This window comes from Oryzias latipes, chromosome 20, assembly GCF_053564925.1.
Source record: "Oryzias latipes strain Hd-rR chromosome 20, Olatipes_Hd-rR_3.1".
Classification (NCBI taxonomy): Eukaryota; Metazoa; Chordata; class Actinopteri; order Beloniformes; family Adrianichthyidae; genus Oryzias; species Oryzias latipes.
In genome coordinates, this window is record NC_136256.1 from 11,229,684 (window position 1) to 11,251,680 (window position 21,997).

Below are 21,997 nucleotides of genomic sequence, written 5' to 3' on the forward strand. Positions count from 1 at the left end.
TTTTAGATTTTTACAAAACTTTATTGAGTACACCATTTTGAACAGAGTGGCAGTTGTGATGTGTACCTTTATGTTAAATTCATATCGCCAACATTCAAGTGACCACTTTCAATGAAAAGTCTATGTAAACACGCGTCTTGGGCTCCAGGGTACAAAACTCTTGTACCATTGAACGCCCTCTGAAAGCTAAACCAGGTTGAACTTTGACCAATCAGGGACTTGGATTTGGTAGTGGATTTGGGATGGCATCCCTTTTAATTCATGGAACAGTCAACTATTTAAAAGTTGATCAAGAAAGAGAAATTAATGAAAGTGGTTGGTGCTCGGCTAGAATTATATGACAGCAAGTCTTTCACGCATCAGAATAGCTGTGAAAGCAAAAGCAAAAGGCTAGGGTGAGATTTACGAAGTTTGCACAGGTTCAATATTTAGCACCAAGCCTTTTCCAACTGCAGGTGGTGGGCATGCGCTAGTATCAGATAGTGGCGGTCCAGTGTGAACACCATGGGCTAAATGCATGTTAAAGAACACACGCCACATGCACGCTGTGAATGTAGACTCACTTCAGCTGACCTGAGAGAATTGATGGGCAAATAGATGTATAGCAATGCTTACTTGGACCAATCTTTTACCCTATTTAAAATATTTTTTTCCTCTTCTGTAATTTTTTTCTTTTTCATATGTCGTCATTTTCTAATTCTCCTGAATTGTTGGAAGTCTCAAGGAAGGCATTTCTTCTTTACTAATTTTGTTTTCCTCCATATTTCAGCATGTTTTTAGAACCAAAACAACATGTTTTTTGCAGATACCAACATGCACACGCCTCCAGAGGCATGGTGTTGGTCCAGGGTTTTAGGGAATTCGGGAGCCTCAAATGCAACAGCCCACAGCGGGCAACGCTGCTCCGCGAGCTCTGAAACGCTCAACCTCAAAACCACAGCTGGCAGAAGGAGCCATGACATCAGCGTCTCTGAACCACGTTTAACTGCTCTACATATGAGCTGCATGTGGACGGCACAATGGAAAACAGACGTGGCTGCGGCGCTGGGCCGTTGGAAGTAAGTGCTACGTGAGGAGCGCACTGAACATTTCGGCACAGTGAGCAGGACACGTGCTGATCTCCAGTGAGACTGAGCAGATTCCAGTGAGTCACAGGACAAGCTGATATACCCAAGTGATATGCCCTTTCCAAACTACTGTAACAACACAGCCGTCACGTCTTCTTCTGTTGTTCTTGTCAGGCCCCACTCTCGTTCCGGACATTTTTTTTTTATCTTTTGACATTTCATGTTGTTCCAACTTTTTTATTTTTAAGGATGCATCCTTTAAGGGCGAGCTGGAGCTCAGATTAACGTTTTGAGTCTACTGAGTCATTGGGCTGTTTTTTTTTCGTACACCGCGGGCTAGAGGGCATGTAAAGTCAACAACTGGAACACCGTCTGGCTTCACAGGAAACAATATAATCGTCAAGTAGGTGATTCAAAGTGAAGCAAAGTTTATGCAAACATGACAATTTTTGTGAAGAGCACAGCTGTTAGCAGCTGCGATCCGTTAAACTGGACAGCCAAGGCGGTCATTACAGATAAATGACAGAATGTATTTCAGTGGTCAGCCAGTGGGGGCCCACCAGCCTCCCTTATTTTCAGGGGGATTCAGTTATAGGCAGCACCTGTGTAAATATTTTGGAGGCTTCAGGGTCCTCTGTTGCTTTTAAGTTCAAAAAAGACTTCCAGCCCACAGAGGATGGAGACAGATGGGCGTGAAGAAGGGTTTGGGAAATATTACAGTAGAAATAAAAATAAATAACTGTTGTAAATATTTTTTTTCTAATATCAGTATTTGAACTGCAGCCTAAAAACGACCTTTTGGTCTAAAATGTTTGTTAGGTATAAAGGCCAATTCAACCCAAATGAAAGTGTTTTGTTTTTTAAAGATTTTTAGACTATTGGTTAAATTTGCTGCACTAAAATTACCGGTACTGATTTCTGAATTACTATGACATTAAAAGATTTTTTTTTAGATTTAGATTATTTCTTCTCCAAGGATGTTTAATTCTCTGGCTGTAATAAGTCAACGGAGCCACAATAGTGCAAAAGTGTTCCCCTTGTTTATCAAGGAAGTTACATTTTAAAGTGACCATCTTTACTTTTTATATGTCTTATAATAATTACAGATGTTTTAAGTCTGTAAAATCCCTCACTACACACGTTTCTCCAACAGACATGACCATTTCCATTTTTTCTCTTTATTTAAACACTCAAGGTTCAAACCTTAATAGAAAAATAATTCCAGTATTATAGAATGGATACAAAGAACCCTGAGATGTTATCCAATCAGAATTAATTGATCATTAAAGTAGGATGGCATACCTGGAGAGGCATGATGGGAGCAAACTAAAGCCAGAAATTATGTGAGTGGTTTCTGTTTAATGCGAGTTTTTAATTTTTAATAAAGCTCTACTTATCTTATTAGCATGAGAGGATTACCATACATAATCTTATCAAGTGTTGGAGTCCATGTACAGTGCTGCAGAAAACTGGCTGCCTCCTTCTAATTCCTAACATGTTCATGATTTATAATATTTTAGATTATCAAACAAGAGGACCTTTGTGACTCCAGAGAAAAAAAATTATCTTATTAATTTGGGGCAAAAAAAGTCCAAACCTACATATCAAAAAGATAACTCCCCATTCTAAATCATGATTTCACTGTGGTTGCTGACACTTCTTTGGAAAATCGATAGTTTAGTTTCATTTGCCACACCCAGGCCTGATTACTCCCAGATCTCTTCATCCAAAAAATGATTTTTTATTAGAAGCATGAAGTGAAATATGCCAAAGGATCTCATAAAAATGTAGATCAACATTAAAATGCCATCTGAAGAAGCCCAAGTTCAGATGGAAAACAGTTTTGCTGCTATCTCTGCTCTTGTAGGAAATGATTGTGTGGTCTCGTCGTCTCTCTGAGCAAACACCTGATTCTCCGGAAACATGGATGACAAACCTGACATCACTGAGGTGAGCCGGTTTGACAAAACCAAGCTGAAGAAAACTGAGACGCAAGAGATAAACACACTGCCCTCCAAAGAAACCATTGAACAGGAGAAGGCAGTGTCTACTTCATGAAGATAAAACCTCCCAGTCCCTCTTCAGCCACAGGATTGATCCATTCCAACTTTAAGCTTTGAAACACTCAGCTATAATGGCTCTACATCCATCATCTCCAGCTTCACTGCATGGTCCTCTGGCTTCATGTGGACATTGGAGCTTGGGTCGTCTGTCGCTCGGGCCTCGTTTTCAGTGTGGCATTAACCCTTGTGCTATCTTAGATGACCCCACCCTTACATTGACGTGTTATTCCTACCATGACAAAGGTGGATAAAGGTGGAAAGATTTCATGTAATCAATGGACACCAGTGAAGATCACAAATCATTGAAGAAAAAAGGTTCAGCGCACTGTCTAATGGGTCTAGATGACCCAACTCCCAATGTTAAAGTGCCTATAGGTTAAGTGCACAAGGGTTAAGAACCTGGCACAATGTGATCCTTCATATTTTCTAAAACCTCTGGCTGCCTTTGAATGCTCACTACAGTGTCTCTGTAAATTTGGAATTCACACTCTGATATTAAAAATGAAATGGAATTTAAAAAAAAAAACACAGATGGAAAACAGTTTTAGACAATCTGGTAAAAAAACGAAGATCTCAAAGACTAAAGGATTCCAAGGAACAGTGCAACATGTCATACACGGATACACAGAACTTGGACCAAAAGGATCACCAGTCCAGTCCATAATGATCCACAAAACACAAGTTATCCAGGAGGTTATAATAGAACAATAATGTTACAGTATGTAAAGAACTGCAGGTCTTAGCCGAATCTGTTTAGGTCAAAAATTGATCCAGTTCCAAAAGAAAGACACTGCTAAGCAATAACATAGAATTAACTTACATTTGACAAAAATATCTGGATAAATTGTCTATGGACTGATTCTGCGCTCTACTGGAACATTTGAAAGGAAAATCTCCATGGTGAGGTCATGACTTGTTCTGAAGAACAATCAACAAATCAGCTGGTAAACCTCTAAACGGAAACTAAATCAGTGTTGAATCCCTGAGCTTCATGATGGAAAACACTGATGAAATAAAACAATTCTGCCAAAAAAGGGCACAATTAAATTCATGAAGGCGATTATGGAGTCAGACTTTTTTTGGGCGTACATCAAATTATGTGAAATGTTTTATTTTCTTTCTAAATAAATGAAATGATCACTTAAAATTGAACTGTCGTTGTTAGATCTCCATGAAGTCAAACATGGTGGTGGTACTATAATGGTGGGGGAGTTAAAATGTATAAAGAAGATTGATAGGCATTTATTTTTTAACATCAAATAATGTGGACTATTTTATTTTGCTCCTCAGACATCCTCAAAATTGAAGTCTAATTGTTTGATCTGGGCAGAAATATCACAAATAATGCCTTAAAATAAAACTGGTTAGCATCTTTTCAAGTGTTGATTTTTTTATTTTTTTATTATGTAATATAAATAGTCGAGATGAAATGAAGTAAATCTGTCGGAGCACGGATGACTTTGTCAAAGAAGCTCTAAGAGTAAAATGACCTTCTTGCTGAGCGGAATCCAGCTGCCTCCCAGTTCCAGAGGAGGGATGTTTCCACGCAGCTGTGGGGAAGGGGGGCCGTTCCCTCAGCAGATCCCAGCTCAGTCCGTCCAGAGCAGCGGCGGGGATGAGCGCGGGGGAGCACGCAGCGGCGCATTTGGCAGGTAAATTGGTATCCAGGTCGACGGGGACGCGTTTCATTTTTATTATTATTATTTAAAAAAAAAAAAAAACATTTTCGGGGATTTTCTCCTCGTGCCACGACGCGCGCGGAGGCGAGCCAGACGGTCGGTGGCGGAGAGAGTCGCCTCCAACAATTCCAGAGGTCCCTCAACTTGCAGCCAAGCCGATCCGACCCAGCTGTCACGGCTGGAGCTCCAGAACCCACATGGTGACAGTTGGTGGAAGAGGTGAAGCTGCAGGAGGATCCGCTCCGTATCGCTGTTGTTATTTGGTAACTTGAAGCGTGCGCGGCTGGGAGCGCCTGTCTGCCTGCCTGCGCAGTCTGCGTGCGTGCGTGCGTGTGCGGATGCGCTCCGATCAGCTGAAGGTTACAGACTGCTGATGGAGCTAGCCTTGGCTAGCCTTAGCTCCGCCGCCGAACAGAGGCCAAACTCCGCTCAAATCGCGCAGATTTCTTGGTCTGTGCCGGCGCGCGCACGTTTGGAAAAGAAAAACACGGAAGGCTGCGGGGGCGCAGCGTGGATTCGCCGTGTTGTGTTTCACACTGGCATCAGCTGTAACTTATAGGGATGCTGTGCTCCATTGCTCCCTCCACTGTTTGAACCACGGCGCGCGGGGGATCTGGGGCAGCTGATTTGTCGTGAAATCCAGTTAAAACCCGGGATCGGTCAGAATTCCACGCAGGACCTTCATCCATCCTCTGCTGGTCTGACGATTGTTGTTGTTTTTTCTTTTCTTTCTTTCTTTTTTTAATATTCTTCTCATGGCCAAATTCTCAACCAGACAGATGTTGAAGGGAAATTCCCCATTTCCACGTCACATCGGTGCACCTTCCTTTCCACGCAACAGCATCAATCATCCCACAACGACATCATGACAGCACCCAGGCCCCACTGTGTGCCAGCTCTCTGTTCTGCTGGCTGCGGAGGAACACCATATGCAAATAGCGCCTGGCAAACAGCGTGCCAAGTTTAGGCTGCTTTGATGTGTGCGTGTTGTCACTTTGTCACACCTGGAGGATGCATGTGTGCGTGATCGTGGCTGCAGCTTGACCTCCCTTCTGCGTCCTCTTGCAGGCTCCTTCTCTGGCTGTCACTTTGCAGACAATTCCAGAGGATTTGTGCATTTGAGCGTGTTGTTCCACGAGGCCGGATGGTATGCCCTCACACTCCAAGTGATGTCAGAGGGCTTGCTGTGTTTTTATTTTAGGGCTACTTTCATGTAAATTGCTGCTGTCTCTAGGGGACCTCTACATACCTGGCAGTTGAAGTTTTATTTTATTTTTCCCCCCTAAAAAAAAAAAAAAGAACTAAGGATGTGTCAACCTTGGTTTGATTAACAAATATGATGCTTTTCGGAGTATTTATGGAAACCCTTCCCAGGAGTCTGCTCCTTCCCACCAAAGACCTTTCATAGCTCAGTGAGCTTTCATCAAAAGCTGTTAGTAAATGTCAGCAAAGAGATATTTCCCCATCGCTGGACTCAACCGGAGAGATGTATGTGAAATAGAAATATAAGTGTGGCATTAATGGTTGGGTCTTTTCAGGCGTGAGCTTAGGGGTGTGTGGCTAGTGTTTCACACATCCCAGAGACTGGGATGGGGTGAGAACTCAAGGCCGGGCTTGATGCCCCAAGGAGGTTAGGGTGTGGAGTACGCTGGAATGGGAAGGAAGCAGCTCATTAATTCCATCCAGCAGTGAAAAGAATGGGTTGGTCAGCGAAACTGGACGGGGGGCCCCCCTTCTCCACGGCTCGGAGAGGACTTACACTGGTTCGGCTTCCAAGTGTGTGCCAGATAGCTCCTTCTTTGGAGCGCGTGCGCACCGATTAGATCAGGAATCTGCGGCTGCAGACAGCTCTGTTTTCTCTCTGTCAATCTTAGGCGCCGTTTCTAGGCCAAGCTGCACGTCAGGGAGGATGAGTTTGTCTGCCGGCGGGGAGCCGAAGCCTGGAAAAGTCATGTGATGCTGCCTGGCTACAGGGATCCCCTCTTAGGTCCTAGGTGATGTCACAGCAGAGGTGACGCAGGCGGGGGGAAGGTGGGAGGGTAAAGCCAGCCAGATCTGTGTGAAGGCAGCTGAGTGATACAGTTGGAGGCACGGCGTGAAACTGAATGGGGATCTTGTGGCTATTGTTGAATTCTGGATGCTCAACAGACAAGCTAAGGCAACGCCACCAAGAGCACAGCGGTTCCTGCATTCACCCGACTCCACCGCGCCCCCACGTTACTCTCTTGATCCCTTAAAGCCATTTTAATGGCTTCAAATCTGCTGGTAATACATGTTTTGCCGGATTGTTTACTACTTTCTCTTCCACAGTGCTGAGCAGGAGACATGCAGAGTCCACATCTGATTAGCAGAAAGCCAGAGCTGCGAGTCCTTTGATCACCCTGCTCCATGCTGATAAACCATGCCACTGTCGTCTCCAGCACGCCCCAGACCCTGACAGACACTAATTACCATGAAGTCAGTTTGGCAGGCTCCAAAGCAGCATGGGCTGGGCTCAGTGCTCTGCAGGTGAAGCCTACAGTAATGAGTAGCGTTGCAGATTAGCATGCTTCAGAACCTGTGTTTTATGTTTTTGTTTTTTTTTGAGTCCTCTCGTGTGACATGATCACTGTTCCGCCCCAAACCGCTGTTGGAAGCTTTCAGATGAAGAAAAAGCAGTGACGTCAAACTGCGATGTAGGAGCTGAACCGAGCTAAGTCTGGTTACACAATGGAAAAATAAGCCTGTTGACATAATTACGCCGTCAGTGTCTTGCTGGTTGTGCATTTATGAACCACAAGGTCCTTTTAATTTCTTTTTGGGAGGAGGGGGAGGGGGCGAAGAACTTCACCACTGCATGAAACCTGAAGGACAAACGTTTGGCCTCATCGTTTGGAACAAATCAAAGCCAGAAACCTCCTTTGTGCACACTCTGATGTGCTGGGAGATGGTGGAATGAAACATCTCTTCCTCACTGCCACAGCCTCCCTCCCAACCCACCCCGCCTTTGATTTCTCTGCTATGGAGCCTGACTCTAATAAGTTTTTGGATTGAAGCAATTCACAGGGAATGTTTTTGCAACCCGTTTGCCAGAGCAGGTCTCGCAGTGGAATGGGAACAGCTTGGGTTGGGCAAGAGTCACAGATGAAAGGGGCGACGTGTCAATATTTCTGACAAAACAAGCTAAAGATTCATCTTTAATTGTGCTGCTCCTGTGACGTCGATAGAAAGGAAACTCATTAATGTGGAATCAGAGATCATCCCTTCAGGCTTTAATTAGCAAATTTATGATTAGGAGTTTCTTGATTGTCTTAAACATGAACAGTTGAGTAATTATGATTAGAGTACAAAGAGTGACAGAGATTGGGATCAAGTGACCCATTGGTTTATATTGGTTGTAATCTTGGTTCAATATTATTAAAGACCCACTCCGAGGAAAATTGTGTTTTTAAAATATTCTGTCTCTCATGATGGAAAAAATCTTTAAACAAAATTAAGATTAATACTGCATTTCTGATTTTTTTTTTATTCCAATCGATACAAATCAGGAGCAGACTGAAAAAACGCAGTTGCAAAAAACTTGTAGCTGTGATGCAGATGCTGCAGATGGCCACAAGCTCCCCACTCCTCTCTACTCTGATGCAACCATTTGTAGACAAATAGATCCATGTACGTCTCTTTTTTCCTCGTCTGAGGTGGAATCTGGATCTAAACTGTATGACTGGATAGCGCCATTATTCTTGCTCTGCAGAAACTATGTCCTAGAAAACCCAGGTTTTTTATATTGCCTAAAAACAGCATAATTATAATTAAAAGACCACTGTGAACACTTTTACGATCAAAAGAGGATCGGAGTGGGACTTTAAATTTCCAACCTTTTCAAAAAAACGAGGAAGGATTCACAGCTGGTTGTATTAAAAAAAACTCACCCCTGTTTGAATTTTTATTGGAAATAATAAATAAAATGAGGTAAAATAAAACAAAAGAGATCGGCTTCTGTTGTGCAGTGTTGCTTTTTTAGATTGAGGAGAATTGGACTTGATCTGCTTGTGTAAAGGCCTCCCCAAGGCTATTTAATGAACTGACCTGACTCCAAGAACTTCAGTTTTCCTAACTAGCTGCAAACAGGAAGTTAGGGAATTGAGTTTTGGCAAAGTCAGAAGCTTTATGCCACTCTTCAAAATGTGCCTGAATTTTTGACATTAGTCTGAAAAATGTTAAACGTACAACCATATTTGCAATGCTAAAAAAGGGGTTTGTGTTTTGTACATAGTCACACTATTCTCCCATCCTATATGTAAGGATTAACCAGAACAAACTAGATGTGATATGGAGACCTCGTGGCTTCAGGTGATTCTTATTAGACCGTTGTTTAAAACAGTTGTAGGGAAGGACGAGGCAAAGGGTTAGCATCTGCTGGAGTTTATAGACAGGGTTTTTAAACTTCAATCTGCAACGTGGAAAAGTACTTATCCTAATTTTTTATATTAACATGTAATACGTCAGTAAAATCAATAATGCATATAGGGTGTTCAACACCTCTGCCTATCAGTAGCTGGGATAGGCTCCAGCAACACAAAGGGATTAATCAGGTTTGAAAAAATGGATAGATTACATAACATGTATAAAGGGATCTAATTTGTGCATGTATGTACAGATTCACACAAAATGTTGAACATTGTCAGGTGTTATAGCCCTGCCGTGGTCTGGCAAACCGTCCAGGGTTACCCCACGTTTGCCCAATAGTTGCTTAGTAAGTTTCTGCAACCCAGTGGTCTTGAGCATGACAAAGCAGGTTAATAAAATTGATGCATAGATGTTAGATTTTAGAAACGGGAGATACTATTATACTCACATTTTTGGGTAATCATGTTCTAGTTACTCTTAGCAATTGTCAATGGCTTTATTTACTATATATATTACGTTTGGCATATTTCTGAATTCGCCCTGTGATGGACTGGCGAACTGTCCCCACTTTTCCCCGACAGTAGCTGAGATAGGCTCCAGCAACACTCATCCTCTTCTGTTTTGTCCCTTACGGAGTCACTGAGCTGCCAGAGTCAATCCCGGCCAATTTTTTGGGACAGTGGGAGGAAGCCAGAGACCCTGGAGAGAACATGCAAACTCCACACAGAAAGGCCCCCCATTGACTTGAACTGGGGGCCTTCTTACTGTGAGGCAAGAGCGCTTATCACTGCGCCACCATGCAGCAACACTTTTACCCCAAAATAGGAATAAGCAGGTATAGAAAATGGACGGATATACATTTATTCATCATAATGACATTTTCCCAAAACACATCTTCTATTTTCATCATCAGACATTTTAGTGAGTCTCAAAAAACGCCTGAAACAATCCAGATTACACATTTAGAAGGGGTTCCTTATTGTAAATGTATCTTATTTTCAACATTAACAGAAAAAAGTCATTTTTCCTAAATCTAGTTCCAAATCTTCATGTTCCTGTTGCTTTGCAGAGGCTTCTGTAGCTTCAGCAGACAGTATAAGTTACACAACTGCTGTCTGCTATGTAGAACTCTTAAAACTTAAAAAAAAAGATGTTTACAAGATTAAAAGTTGCATTTGTCATTGCTTCGGGGGATCATGTTGTAATTGCCCTAAACTAAAGTGTATGCTGAGGTCAGTTGGATTTTCTTTTTGATGGATAGCTGGAGCCAACATAACTCAGATAATATGGCCACACTTCTTGTAGCTGAGTTATTGTCCTTATTGAAATGGGAGAGAGGATCACCGAAGGTGAAATATGTCCCCAGCACCATCCAAGTGTTTAGATCTCAAGCAAAAGGTGTGCCTGCCATTTCTCACCCTGGTCAGCCTGAAAAGAGTCCAATTGGAAACATTTGTGACACCGTTGCTTCTCCTCCATCTCCGCTGTGACGCATTTCCTCAGGAAAAGGGAGACAGTCCCTCAGCTGGATACACTGATGTCACATAGACAAACAATCTGCGGACGGTTGCTGTTTGCTGACTGTGATGGCCTGTCATCCCTTAGAAAAGCCCTGTGCGTGCACAGTTCCAACAGATGCATCACTGGGACTTAACAGGAGCGTACGCACTTAGGTCACTTACAAACCCAAGGAGACTGGAAACAATGGACTTTAGAGGTGCGGCGCTTGTGGCTTATTTTAGGAAGAGGGCGCTTATCGTCTTCCAGGCTCTGGTGTTTTTGAGAGTTCCTTTGTTTAAGCTAGATCATACTAAATCCAGGTTTTTCTGGCTTTTCAAAGAAGCTGCAGTCTTTTAACACAGCTACAGATAGTGGAAATAAATTAGAGCTCCTTGTAGTTTATTTTTAATATACTTAGAAATTTAAAAAGCACAAAACAGGTAGTTTGTCTTTCTATGGACATACTGTATACATTCTATTTGTCCTGGGTTTGGTTTGTCGGATCAGCAACTAAACAAGAGAGCCCAAATTTCCCTCTTGCTGATCACTTCTTCCATCTCTTCCACAAGGTATTTTCAGGTCAAATGATAGATATAATCTCTCCATTACGCCTGGAGTCTACCATTGGCTTTCTTTCAATTGGACATGATTTCAAGCCTCACCAAGATGGCGCCTTGGTGGCAGCCTTATCAGATGTCCAAACCATGTTGATTGGCTTCTACCCACATAATTTGGAGGGTTGGAGCTATGCTCTTTCCTAGTTTCCAGGAATAGAAAGTTCAGGAAGTGCAATATTCAGAGAAAGTGTTTTGAAAAAAAAACAACCATTGTACTCTTTAGAGTTTTCAGCTAGTATGCTCAACAGTGGTGTACTTGGAGATGTTCTTACCATTCAAATATGTTTATTTGCAGTAAAAGCAGATGTGTTTTCTGGACCACTGCCATCCCAACATCCCTGCATTGACCAATCCCAGCTAGTCCTTGGTATAAGCATCTTAAAGTGTTTTGGGTTAGACAAATACAACATTATAAGACTGCTAATAGAACTCCTAAAACAGAAATACAGTTTTGATTGAAAACCTGCTGGTGTCAAAGTTGGACACTCTAACACTCTCCCATGAGAGATACAGTACAGACCAAAAGTTTGGACACACCTCATTCAAAGAGTTTTCTTTATTTTTCATGACTATGAAAATTTTAGATTCACACTGAATCAAAACTGTGAAATAACACATGCAGAATTATATGCATAACAAAAAAGTGTGAAACAACTGAAAATATGTCATATTGTAGGTTCTTCATAGTAGTCACCTTTTGATTTGATAACTGCTTTGCACACTCTTGGCATTCTCTTGATAAGCTACAAGAGATAGTCACCTGAAATGGTCTTCCAACAGTCTTGAAGGAGTTCCCAGAGATGCTTAGCACTTGTTGGCCCTTTTGCCTTCACTCTGCGGTCCAGCTCATCTCAAACCATCTCGATTGGGTTCAGGTCCAGTGACTGTGGAGGCCATGTCATCTGGCACAGCACCCCATCACTCTCCTTCTTGGTCAAATAGCCCTTACACAGCCTGGATGTGTGTTTGGGGTCATTGTCCTGTTGAAAAATAAATGATGGTCCAACTAAATGCAAACTGGATGGAATAGCGTGCTGCTGCAAGATGCTGTTGTAGCCCTGCTGGTTCAGTATGCCTTCAATTTTGAATAAATCCCCAGCAGTGTCACCAGCAAAGCACCCCCACACCATCACACCTCTTCCTCCATGCTTCACGTCGGGAAGCAGGCATGTAGAGTCCATCTGTTCACCTTTTCTGGGTCGCAAAAAAACATGAGGGTTGAAACCAAAAATCTCAAAATCTCACCGGTTTAATGTCCATTCCTTGTGTTCTTTAGCCCAGACAAGTCACTTCTGCTTGTTGCCTTTCTTTAGCAGTGGTTTCCTAGCAGATATTCTACCATGAAGACCTGATTCACACAGTCTCCTTTTAACAGTTGTTGTAGAGATATGTCTGCTGCTAGATCTCTGTGTGCCATTGACCTGGTCTCTAATCTGAGCTGCTGTTAACCTGCCATTTCTGAGGCTGGTGACTCGGATGAATTTATCCTCCGCAGCAAAGGTGACTCTTGGTCTTCTTTTCCTTGGGCGGTCCGCATGTGAGCCAGTTTCTTTGTAGCGCTTGATGGTTTTTGTGACGGCACTTAGGGACACTTTCAAAGTTTTCCCAATTTTTCGGACTGACTGACCTTCATTTCTTAAAGTAATGGTGGCCACTTGTTTTTCTGTACTTGGCTTTTTTGAATCTACAATTTTCATAGTCATGAGAATAAAGAAAACTCTTTGAATGAGAAGGTGTGTCTAAACTTTTGGTCTGTACTGTATATGAGTACACTTAATCAGATTTATGATTATAATTTCTTAATTGGCCACAGTGGCTTACTGTTTTATCACAGAATGTTCTTTCCAGTTTGTAGTTTTGCCTGAATGGACTAATTTCTGTTTGATTAGACCGGTTGAATGCAAACAAAAGATATAACAAAACCTAATCAATGTAAAGACCGTAGCTCAATGTACAAATGACACCAATTGCGTATCATAGATGGATCTCAATATCATGCTATGCAGTTGTGATGACCACACTCCTACCTGACTGGGGGAACATTCAACAAAATCACAAGTCTTAGATTGGTGTCCCCCAACCCTGGTCCTCGGGGAACACTGTCCTGCATTCTTTTTCAATCCTACTCTCTTCAAACACACCTGGCTTTGATAACTGCCATCATCAGCGCTCTGTAGAGCGTGATGATGAGCTGAATCAGGTGTGCAGAAGCAGGGCAACATGGAAAACATGCAAGACTGTATTCCCCGAGGACCTGGGTTGGGAAACACCATATCTGGATCAGTATCCATCAGAAGAGGAATGACCAGTGATAAGTCAAGTTGTGTACTGTATAACATATTGTACCAAATTGACAAAAAACATGTTTCAGTACCGAAAGTCGTATGGAGTATTGGGGGACAGGGACCCTGCATTGTTTGCAGCCATCAGATTTGGAAGCCTTGCAGTCATTCAGTCTGTTTAGATGCATCGTTTTGTCAAGCTTCAACGACAGCTCAACTCGGCCGGTAAATCGGCCAGCTGTCCTTGTCCCATCGCTAAACTGGGGGAATTTATCGAGGGAGGTTTGCCACCATGGTAGGTGGAAGTTGGCCTCCTCTCAGGTTATCAGTATTGGATTTTCCTCTCTGACCCATTGCACATCAAAGCAATTAACTAAGAGTTTAAATGGCAGAAAATTGGTTCCATGTTGACCAGTAAAGGAAATCATGGTTACAGCTCTGTAAACTGCAGTTTTTTTATGAGATGCATGTTATCCCTGCAGGTGATCTCTGTTGTTGCTGCCATCTCTCTTTTTATTCCTGGCAGGAACTGCAAACGCAGCTTTATTTTTTAAAGTTGCTCTGTGTTGGCATTAGTCCATGCAAGAAGCTGATTGTAGTTAATAAAATGCTTATGCTCATCTAGTGTGCTCTCAGTTGTACTTTTACAACATAAACATTCCCATCCTCTTGGCCTCCTGTTTACCATAAAATAAATAGTACAGTGTAAAAATGCATAGAAGTCAAATGAGAGACCACCTGGATTATCCAGTAGAAAAACACCAAGAAAAGCTTAAATCAGGTTGAACAAAGCCCTGCAGTGGTGCATGACTTACTGGTGCCTATAGTCTTGCTCATTTTTTATAACATCAGCCTGCCTGCTACTGATCACTTGTGTCAGGTGTGATCAGCCTTTAGGTAGCTGCAATAGTAGAAATGTCTGGTTGACTTGAGTTGACCACTTCTGGATCACGGTTTGCGACAATATGATGCCACATTTGGGCTCCAACTTAACCTTCTTACGATCGGCAAGAGAAATTTGTTCTTTGCAGAGAAAATTTCTGCATTTGAATATCTCCAAACCTCTGGAAACTACCGATTTCACTTCCTGTGGTATTTAAAGAGCACATGTGGGACTTTTCAATGAAACTTAATGTGAAAGGGTGGGTGGGGCTCTAGGAATTGTAGTTCTTGATGGATAAAAAAAATGTTTTGACTGGAGTTTTTTTCCAGATGTAGTCAGGGGAGTTAAATGACAAGTCATTGGGTTTTTTTTTTTCAAATCATGAGCAGAAAAGGAAGTACTCCTATGTCATATAATTCCATGCACAAACCATACACAAACTTTAGTTATTAATTTCTCCTCCATGATCAATGTTCAAACGATTGACATTTCCGTGCATTAAATGGGATGCCATGCATACGTCACTACCAACTACCAATCCTGGATTGGTCAAAGTTCAACTGCATTAACTTTCAACATGCGTTTTGAACACGGAGCCTAAATACGGACTTAAAAACCTGCGTAGTTTAAATGTTGAAGCCCAAAACACAAGTATACGTGCATTTATATAGACTTTACATGTGAAGTAATGATACAAATGTGTGTTTCCGAGCCCGGTTTAAACCTAGCATGAATGTAGTCGAAAAAATGTCAACACTGGAGCTAAGACTCCATTGTAAAAGAGTTAAATTCATACTGCTGTAGATTTTGTTGCCTGTAATTTATGACCTTTGCAGGCCATGTTTGTTTATCTAAGGTGGAGTTCACTTGAACTCTAGAGCTCCTAAACACAGAGATCTGATTGCACTTCATAAATCTGTGATTCTTTGTATGCACTCCTATGCTTTTCATAGACCTTTCTGCTTTAATTATTCAGTCAACCTCTAACCCTTTGGGCCTTTTTATCTACCTTTTATGCAGTCTTTATTAACAAACTCCAACTTTTTCTTGCCCAGGGTCTTTTTCAAGCCGCTGCCCTGTACTTCGGCCTCCTCACCGTGCCCTCATCTCAGCTGGGCCATGAATAAGGGGCTGACACCAAACTGTCAACCTGCAAGCTGTTATAGCCTCGCAGGAAGCCGCTGGTGTAGCCACCAGCAAGGGCGCAGGACTCCCCTTGCGTCCACACGCCCAGGCTGTTATCTGTTTTAATAAACCATGGCCTTGAGACAAGTTCGCTTGACCTAAAAAGAGCTGGTCTTACATCATTCTGCGAGGGCATTACGGTAATAGTGTGCATGCGCTGTTCCGACAGCAAACGCGTGCTGTTTTAGCTTACGCAGCAGCTCATATTTTTCTGTAAACCATATTTTTGCTTTTTTTTGCTCTTGAGTGCAGCATCTCATTGAAAATATAACATATCCACCCATTTTTTTTCACAAGTGGCCACAATGTTTAGTTTTCTTTTAAACAAGAAGGCATTGTAGAGCAGCACAATGTTGTTGTGTTTTGGGGGATGAAAGCCGGCCATTGTTGCGGGCTGCCGCTAGAATCCCAGTTTTTGTTTGACATAAAATGGGTAATTCCATTGCGTAACCGCATTAACACCGTTTAAGCAGAGCTGGTCGTGGGAAGGAAAGGGTGGGATGAGGGTGAGCAGGAGGAGAGAAGCTGACTCACTTTACAGGAGGAAATCCTTACCTTTTAGTGATGATGGAGATAATCCTCATTTAGCAATGACACCGCGGGTAAAAGTCTCAGATTAAGGGTTTAACGTGATTGGGGTAGCATATGGGTGTCGGGTTAATATGGTTAATATGCAAACACGATTTGATAAGGAGTACGGACCTAAGGCTTTCTTAAATTGAGTTTGCCTGTTTGGAGGGAAAGGCCTCATCTGCTGGAAGGAAACGGTCCTGATACCAATCTGATTCTGATCTCGCTGTTTGCCTCTTTGAGGCTGCAGGCACAACTGGTGGCCACTTTTAATTTAAAGTTCGGCAGGAAAAGTTTTTCTTACTTCTCAAACACCGTTTCTTAGGTTCACATCTCACCGGCGTTTGCACCGTATCTGCGGCATGAGGTGACTTATTAAACGTTACCACCAACTTGTGCCTGAGCAGAAGTTAAATGGAAGTTCACGGGTTCACTGTCAGTGAGTTCTTATCTGTGTGCTGGAAGCAGGTCAAGCAAAGCAAAGCCCTTCCTTTTGCATTTTACTTTGGTTCCAAAAAGCTTGTTCTAGTGTCAGAACCAACCTCTCGTTGTGGAAATTGCAGAAAAAAACGTAGATGGAAAGAGTTAAACTTCACTAAAGTCTTAACTGGGTAAGCACCAAGAGTCAATCCCCCAAAACTAACAGGTTTAAGGTTTTAAATAAAAAAAGATAATCGTATTAGAGAGCCAGACGCACAAAGAGAGCAGCATTTCACGCTCTTGGATCCTGTTAATCACCTAGCAGGCTGTCCTGGGGTCCAGGTACTAGAAGAAAGGACTGAGGCTGCTCTCTGAAGAAGGACTGTTTTTCCTCTGCTCTGTCCAGCTATCAAAGCAAAACAAACCCTAATCAGTTTGATCAAAATATATTCAGTCCAGACTGATATGGCTGCCTGCTTTCCAAAGTTAAAACAAGCTATTTGGTCCTGCCATTTAATAATTATAGTGCATCCGTTCGATTCTGGCAGTGAGTCTGGTTGAATGGCGTTTCCTTTAGAGCGCAGTCAGATCGTTGGCGCTCGGCTCCTGTAGATGCTACCGACTGACTGAACTGCAGCAGCCTCTTTTCCGTTGACAGGGCAGCAAGCACGACTTCATCAGGAGAATTACATCTTGAGAGGATGCACAGTGGGAAACCTTAGTTCAATTCTGCACCACAACAGTTTGTCCTTTTTTAAGCCAGACCATCGACAAAAACAAAAAAAAAAACTTTGTTGTTTTCCAGGACATAGTTTCTGCAGAGCGACAGAAGTTCTTTAGAGATTCACCTCTGGGTTGTGGGTGGGTTTTTGATCTGGAGTGAGCCTGTCCATCTGTTTAGATGGTCTCCCACTAGCGTGCAGCCCCTCTTTTCATATATCCTACACAGTTTCTGTCATATTTATCATTCTGATGATCCAACTAGTCATTTCCATCCATCTTTTCGTCCATTTTAAGATCCCTTCATGGGGTCACTAGGTTGCTGGACCCAACCCAGCTTCTGTACACCCAGAACAGGTCGCTAGTCTGTTGCAGGCCCATACCATCACACACACACTTTCTTACCTAGGGACAATTAAGAGTCACCAATTAACCTATGAAGCATGTTTTTGGACTGTGGGAGGAAACCGGAGTGCTTTCACATGCACGATGCCAGCAAGGATTAGAACCAGAGCCTTCTCACTGTGAGCATTAACCACTACACCACTGTGCAGCCCTGCTTGTCATTTTGCGGGACATTTTTCAGATTACTTTGAAAATCTGGCTCATTTGTGTGAGAGCTTAAACCATCAGCCGAGCGAAGAAAATGCAGTCATGCAGATGACTCCTTGCTGTGACTTGGAGTAAGTTAGAGGGCAGCCCACAGTCCACAGTGACATTTAATGTTAGAAACTTATCAGTAATAGGGATGATGCTGTTGTGGGTTGTTTGTTTTTCTCTTAATCCCTCTAAATCCTGGAACAAGGATTGATTTATTGCCAGCAAAGTCCATGTGGAATGGAAAATTGATATTTCTTTTTTTTTTTTCTGGGAGGGCGGGGTGGTTGAAATAATGTTTTTCCCTCCTCCTTATGCTGCCCATCTCTCTCTTTCTCCTTCTTCCCAGTGATGGCCGTGGCTGTAAAGCGGTGCGGGTGATCCTGGCAGAGACCCAGTGAAAAAGACCTTCCTCTCACTCTCATGAAAGAAGCCAGAGGGGGGGGGGAAACGAAGCCCACGCTGACGTAAACACATGCTACCATGTACAGCGTGGAGGACCTCCTCATCTCTCATGGATACAAGCTTCCCAAGAACAGCGCTTCCTCCACCCAAACGCCAGTCCCCACGTCCTCGTCCCACCAGCCTCCACCTTCCTCCCCGCCGTCCTACAGCAAACACCACGAAGCTCTGGAGAGCAGACACGGCCCCAGAACAGCCAATGGCTATGAGCGAGGGCCCGCTGGGGCTTTTGGGAGCATCAGTGGAACAAGGCAGCCTCAAGCGTATGGCGGGAGTTCGCCCAACAACAACAACAACGAACCGAGGGAGAGGAGCCAGACAAAACAGGAGGGCGAGAGCCGGGGCCACGCTGACAGCCACTCTTTAGGAGAGTCCCTGACCTTAGACAGTGGGTAAGATGTTAACGGGATTCCCCCTCCTAAATTGATGAGCTCCCTCTGCATCCTCTGTGCTGCTTGTGTGCCTTTCGCTGACAGATAACATCAGGTTTCTTGTTGCTCCATGTTTCCTGGAATGAAATAATTCATCCAATTGCTCCGCTTGGCCGACTTTGCATCATGTCACAACTGGAGCCACACTGCTGTTCACTCTCTCTTCCTTGCTTCTTATGCATCTTTTTTCTTCCCCTCTTGTGTCTCATATATTCTCTGTTCCTCCTCCTTTCAGCCCAGTCTTAAGCAGAGGGAGGAAGAGTAATATATGCTTTTTTTTTAATCTCCCACATAGGATCCAAGAGTTGTAATCAATACAGATTTGGACAAAACCTGTCTCACGTACAGTTTCCCCCGTTGGGCAGGAAATCCCTGAAACCCATCCTAACGAGCTCAGACTGCTTCAAAAGCATTATATCTACCTACATAATGCATATCACATCAATAAAGTAGGAGCCATATAGGGAATATTTAAATATGTATATAGGGAAAAGGCTATTTTTAGTCCAGTTTGGAGTTATGCAATTGAAACACTCCTGGGTAAGTGTGATTCTGCCACAAAACTCTGCATGGCTTTCAGGCTGTCTGCATTTGTCTCATATCTGGACTGTTTAGTTTGCCTGTTTGCTGCACTGTGGGGGTGGGGGGGTGGGGGGTGGGGGGTTAGTGTGCTGTAACTGAGACAAAGTCAATACAGATGCTCCCTTGTCTACACCATTAGGCAGGCATATCAAATGTTTCCCTAAACAGTAAGTTGGCATGGTGTTATTTGGTGTGTCTGAGCTGCCTGCGCCAGCAAAATAGGATCTCGCGTTAATCAAGTCACCTTGACAATGCTCGTGGCTGTGAGTGAGTGTGGGTTTGTTTGTTGTTCTTATAGTTGTCTTCGACAGGACGAGCAATCTGCATTTTCGTGTCTTTGGTCTGCTAAGTGATCGTTCCGTAAGGAATAGTGCAGACATATGTTCAGCCATTTAAGTCTGTTGTTTGCCCCTATTGTCCAAACTCATTGGCTGGCAGACTTCATTTGGATAAGGCGTAGACCTTTTTCTTGGCATTCCCACTAGACAGTACTACTTAGACCTAATTAGACTAATGATGGTAACTCATCTTACATGAAATGCCTTTAGATTCAGCAGAATGTTGTGGCCAGGCACCCTATACCCTCTTCCAACAAACACAGTAATGATCATTGATGGAAATGCTCAGTGGCCGGAGCCTCTGGATGGAGTACCCATGTGCTTGCATCTTGTTTACCATGTCAGTCTGTCTCTATGCAAAGAGTATAAAATGATTACTCTGCATGTAGGGGCTCGCTGCAGCGCGTTGTTTTCCATCAGGTCTGCCTTCAGACATCAACTCTGTAGACGGAAACACAGCTATTTTACTCAGATTAACTGAAGAATACAATATTTGAAAGATCAAAACTGACATTCCTTAATCTGTTTAGGAAGGAAAGAATCACAGGACCAAAAGCCACATTCAGTCATTGTGTAATGAATTCATTTTGCCCCATAGATACTAAAAATACACTGAATTGCTTCTTGTAGTCTTCTGTCTCCATCTAGTGGAAGAGGATTTCTTTTGTAATCTACTGGGTCATATCAAGCCCAGTTCTCCAAATGAAGGACTTTATAATAGCCTAAACATAAGCCTGGCTTAAAGGATACTTTATCTGTTAACTTTCTCGACACTTTTCCATTATTCTGTCTTGGTTTCTTTCTTAGAAGTGCATCTTTTTCCAGGGTTTACAATCAACCAAATTTCACTGGACTTTAATACCTCTAACTCTATACCTCAAAAAATTCTAGGGTATGAACTAATGTTCTGTTAAGGAAAGGGAGTTACCTAAGAAATGAAAAATACATTATTTGCAAGATAAAAAAGGCAGAGAAAAACTGCAACTGAAGCCATGAGGGATTTTAGAATGGCTGATGCCCGACATGCATTCTAGTGCAAGCATTTTCACGCTTGTGTTATGTTGTTTCCTCAAAGGTTTTCTGATGGCAGCAAAGCCCCTCAGGCATTGTCCAAGGATGTGTCCTACTGGAGGAGGAGAGGCCAGGACTTCACTGTGTTGCTGGACTATGCTGACTTAACGGAGTCCTATGGAGGGGTCCAGGGAGATTGCAATCGGCCAGAAGGTCAAAAAGCAAGAGGTCAAGAGCTCTCCACAGAGGACCGTCAGAGGTTTGCTCAGGAAAGGCAGCGCTGGGCAGCTCAAGCCCAGGCCCAGGCTCAAGCCCAGGCCCAGGCCCAGGCTCAGGCCCGCTCTAGAGAGAGGGAGGCAGCTCTTCATCAGTGGAGAATGGCAGCTGAAAGGAAGTGCCATAGCCTGGGGACGGAGGAGTGGAACCCAGCTGTAATATTTGGCCGCCAGCTGTCTCAGAGTGAGGGTGAGCGTTGGGCACAGGATCAGCACCGGCTCCATGCCAGGACACCGGATGGCATGGTAGTCCACCCCAGGACCAAAGTTAAATCCCAGTCTCTACCCAGGATGGTCCAACCCGAGAGCTTGCAATATATCGACGTGGTTTCGTCAGGTCAAGAACTCTACAAGCGGGTGAATGGGCACCCATTTGCACACCACCAACTGTACAGAGCACCACGCTGGGCAGAGAACGGTAGGCCTGCTAGTGCCAACCAACTCTCTATAACACCAAAACCCCGCTTCACCCGACCCCCCAGACCTCCATCCTATGAGATGCACCAGCAGATCAGGGGAAGCTGTGAGGTGCTGTCAGGTAGAGAGTCAGTCATTCCCCAAGCCCGAGACAGAACCCCCATTCCCATGTCACGACCGACTGACCCCCATTTGGACTATTTTGCACAGGATTCTGGCCCTCCAGGATATATTCCTCCTCCATCATACAAAAGAGTTCCAATAATGGGAGGGGGGCTCCGGGGATATGGAGAAATAGGTGTGGATTACAGGTAAATAACTTTTTTTTTAATGGAAGTAGTTCAAAAACATTTATTTTCAATAATCTCATTTGGTTTTGAATTTTAACACAGTTAATTGTTTTTATTTAACCTTTATTGCTATGTATTTTATGTCAAAATTGTTGGCAATAGTAAATATTACAAACTTTTTCTGTTTTTGCGCTTTGGAAATATTTGCTAAAAAAAGCCATG

The 21,997-nt window shown here is 43.2% G+C and overlaps 1 protein-coding gene and 1 long non-coding RNA gene across 4 annotated transcripts in view; one reads left to right on the forward strand and one right to left on the reverse strand.

Annotated features, from left to right (window-relative positions):
* On the reverse strand, window positions 1-4,755 carry LOC110017298 (uncharacterized). The gene is made up of 2 exons (XR_002292662.2): window positions 4,621-4,755; window positions 1-3,359 (listed from the first exon to the last, which is right to left on the reverse strand). It is a non-coding gene; the product is annotated as an uncharacterized LOC110017298 (long non-coding RNA).
* Window positions 4,651-21,997, forward strand: part of jcada (junctional cadherin 5 associated a) — a 25,422-nt gene continuing 8,075 nt past the window's right edge. Inside the window, exons 1-3 of one of the 3 annotated variants that reach the window (XM_078938665.1) lie at window positions 4,651-4,782; window positions 18,319-18,823; window positions 20,858-21,796. In XM_078938665.1, coding sequence (XP_078794791.1) covers window positions 18,453-18,823; window positions 20,858-21,796 — 1,310 coding nt within the window. In that variant the 5' untranslated portion in view covers window positions 4,651-4,782; window positions 18,319-18,452. Of the gene's footprint in view, window positions 4,783-4,867; window positions 5,029-18,318; window positions 18,824-20,857; window positions 21,797-21,997 lie in introns of those variants that run through there. The other 2 variants (XM_004080907.5, XM_078938664.1) reach the window with 2 other exon arrangements.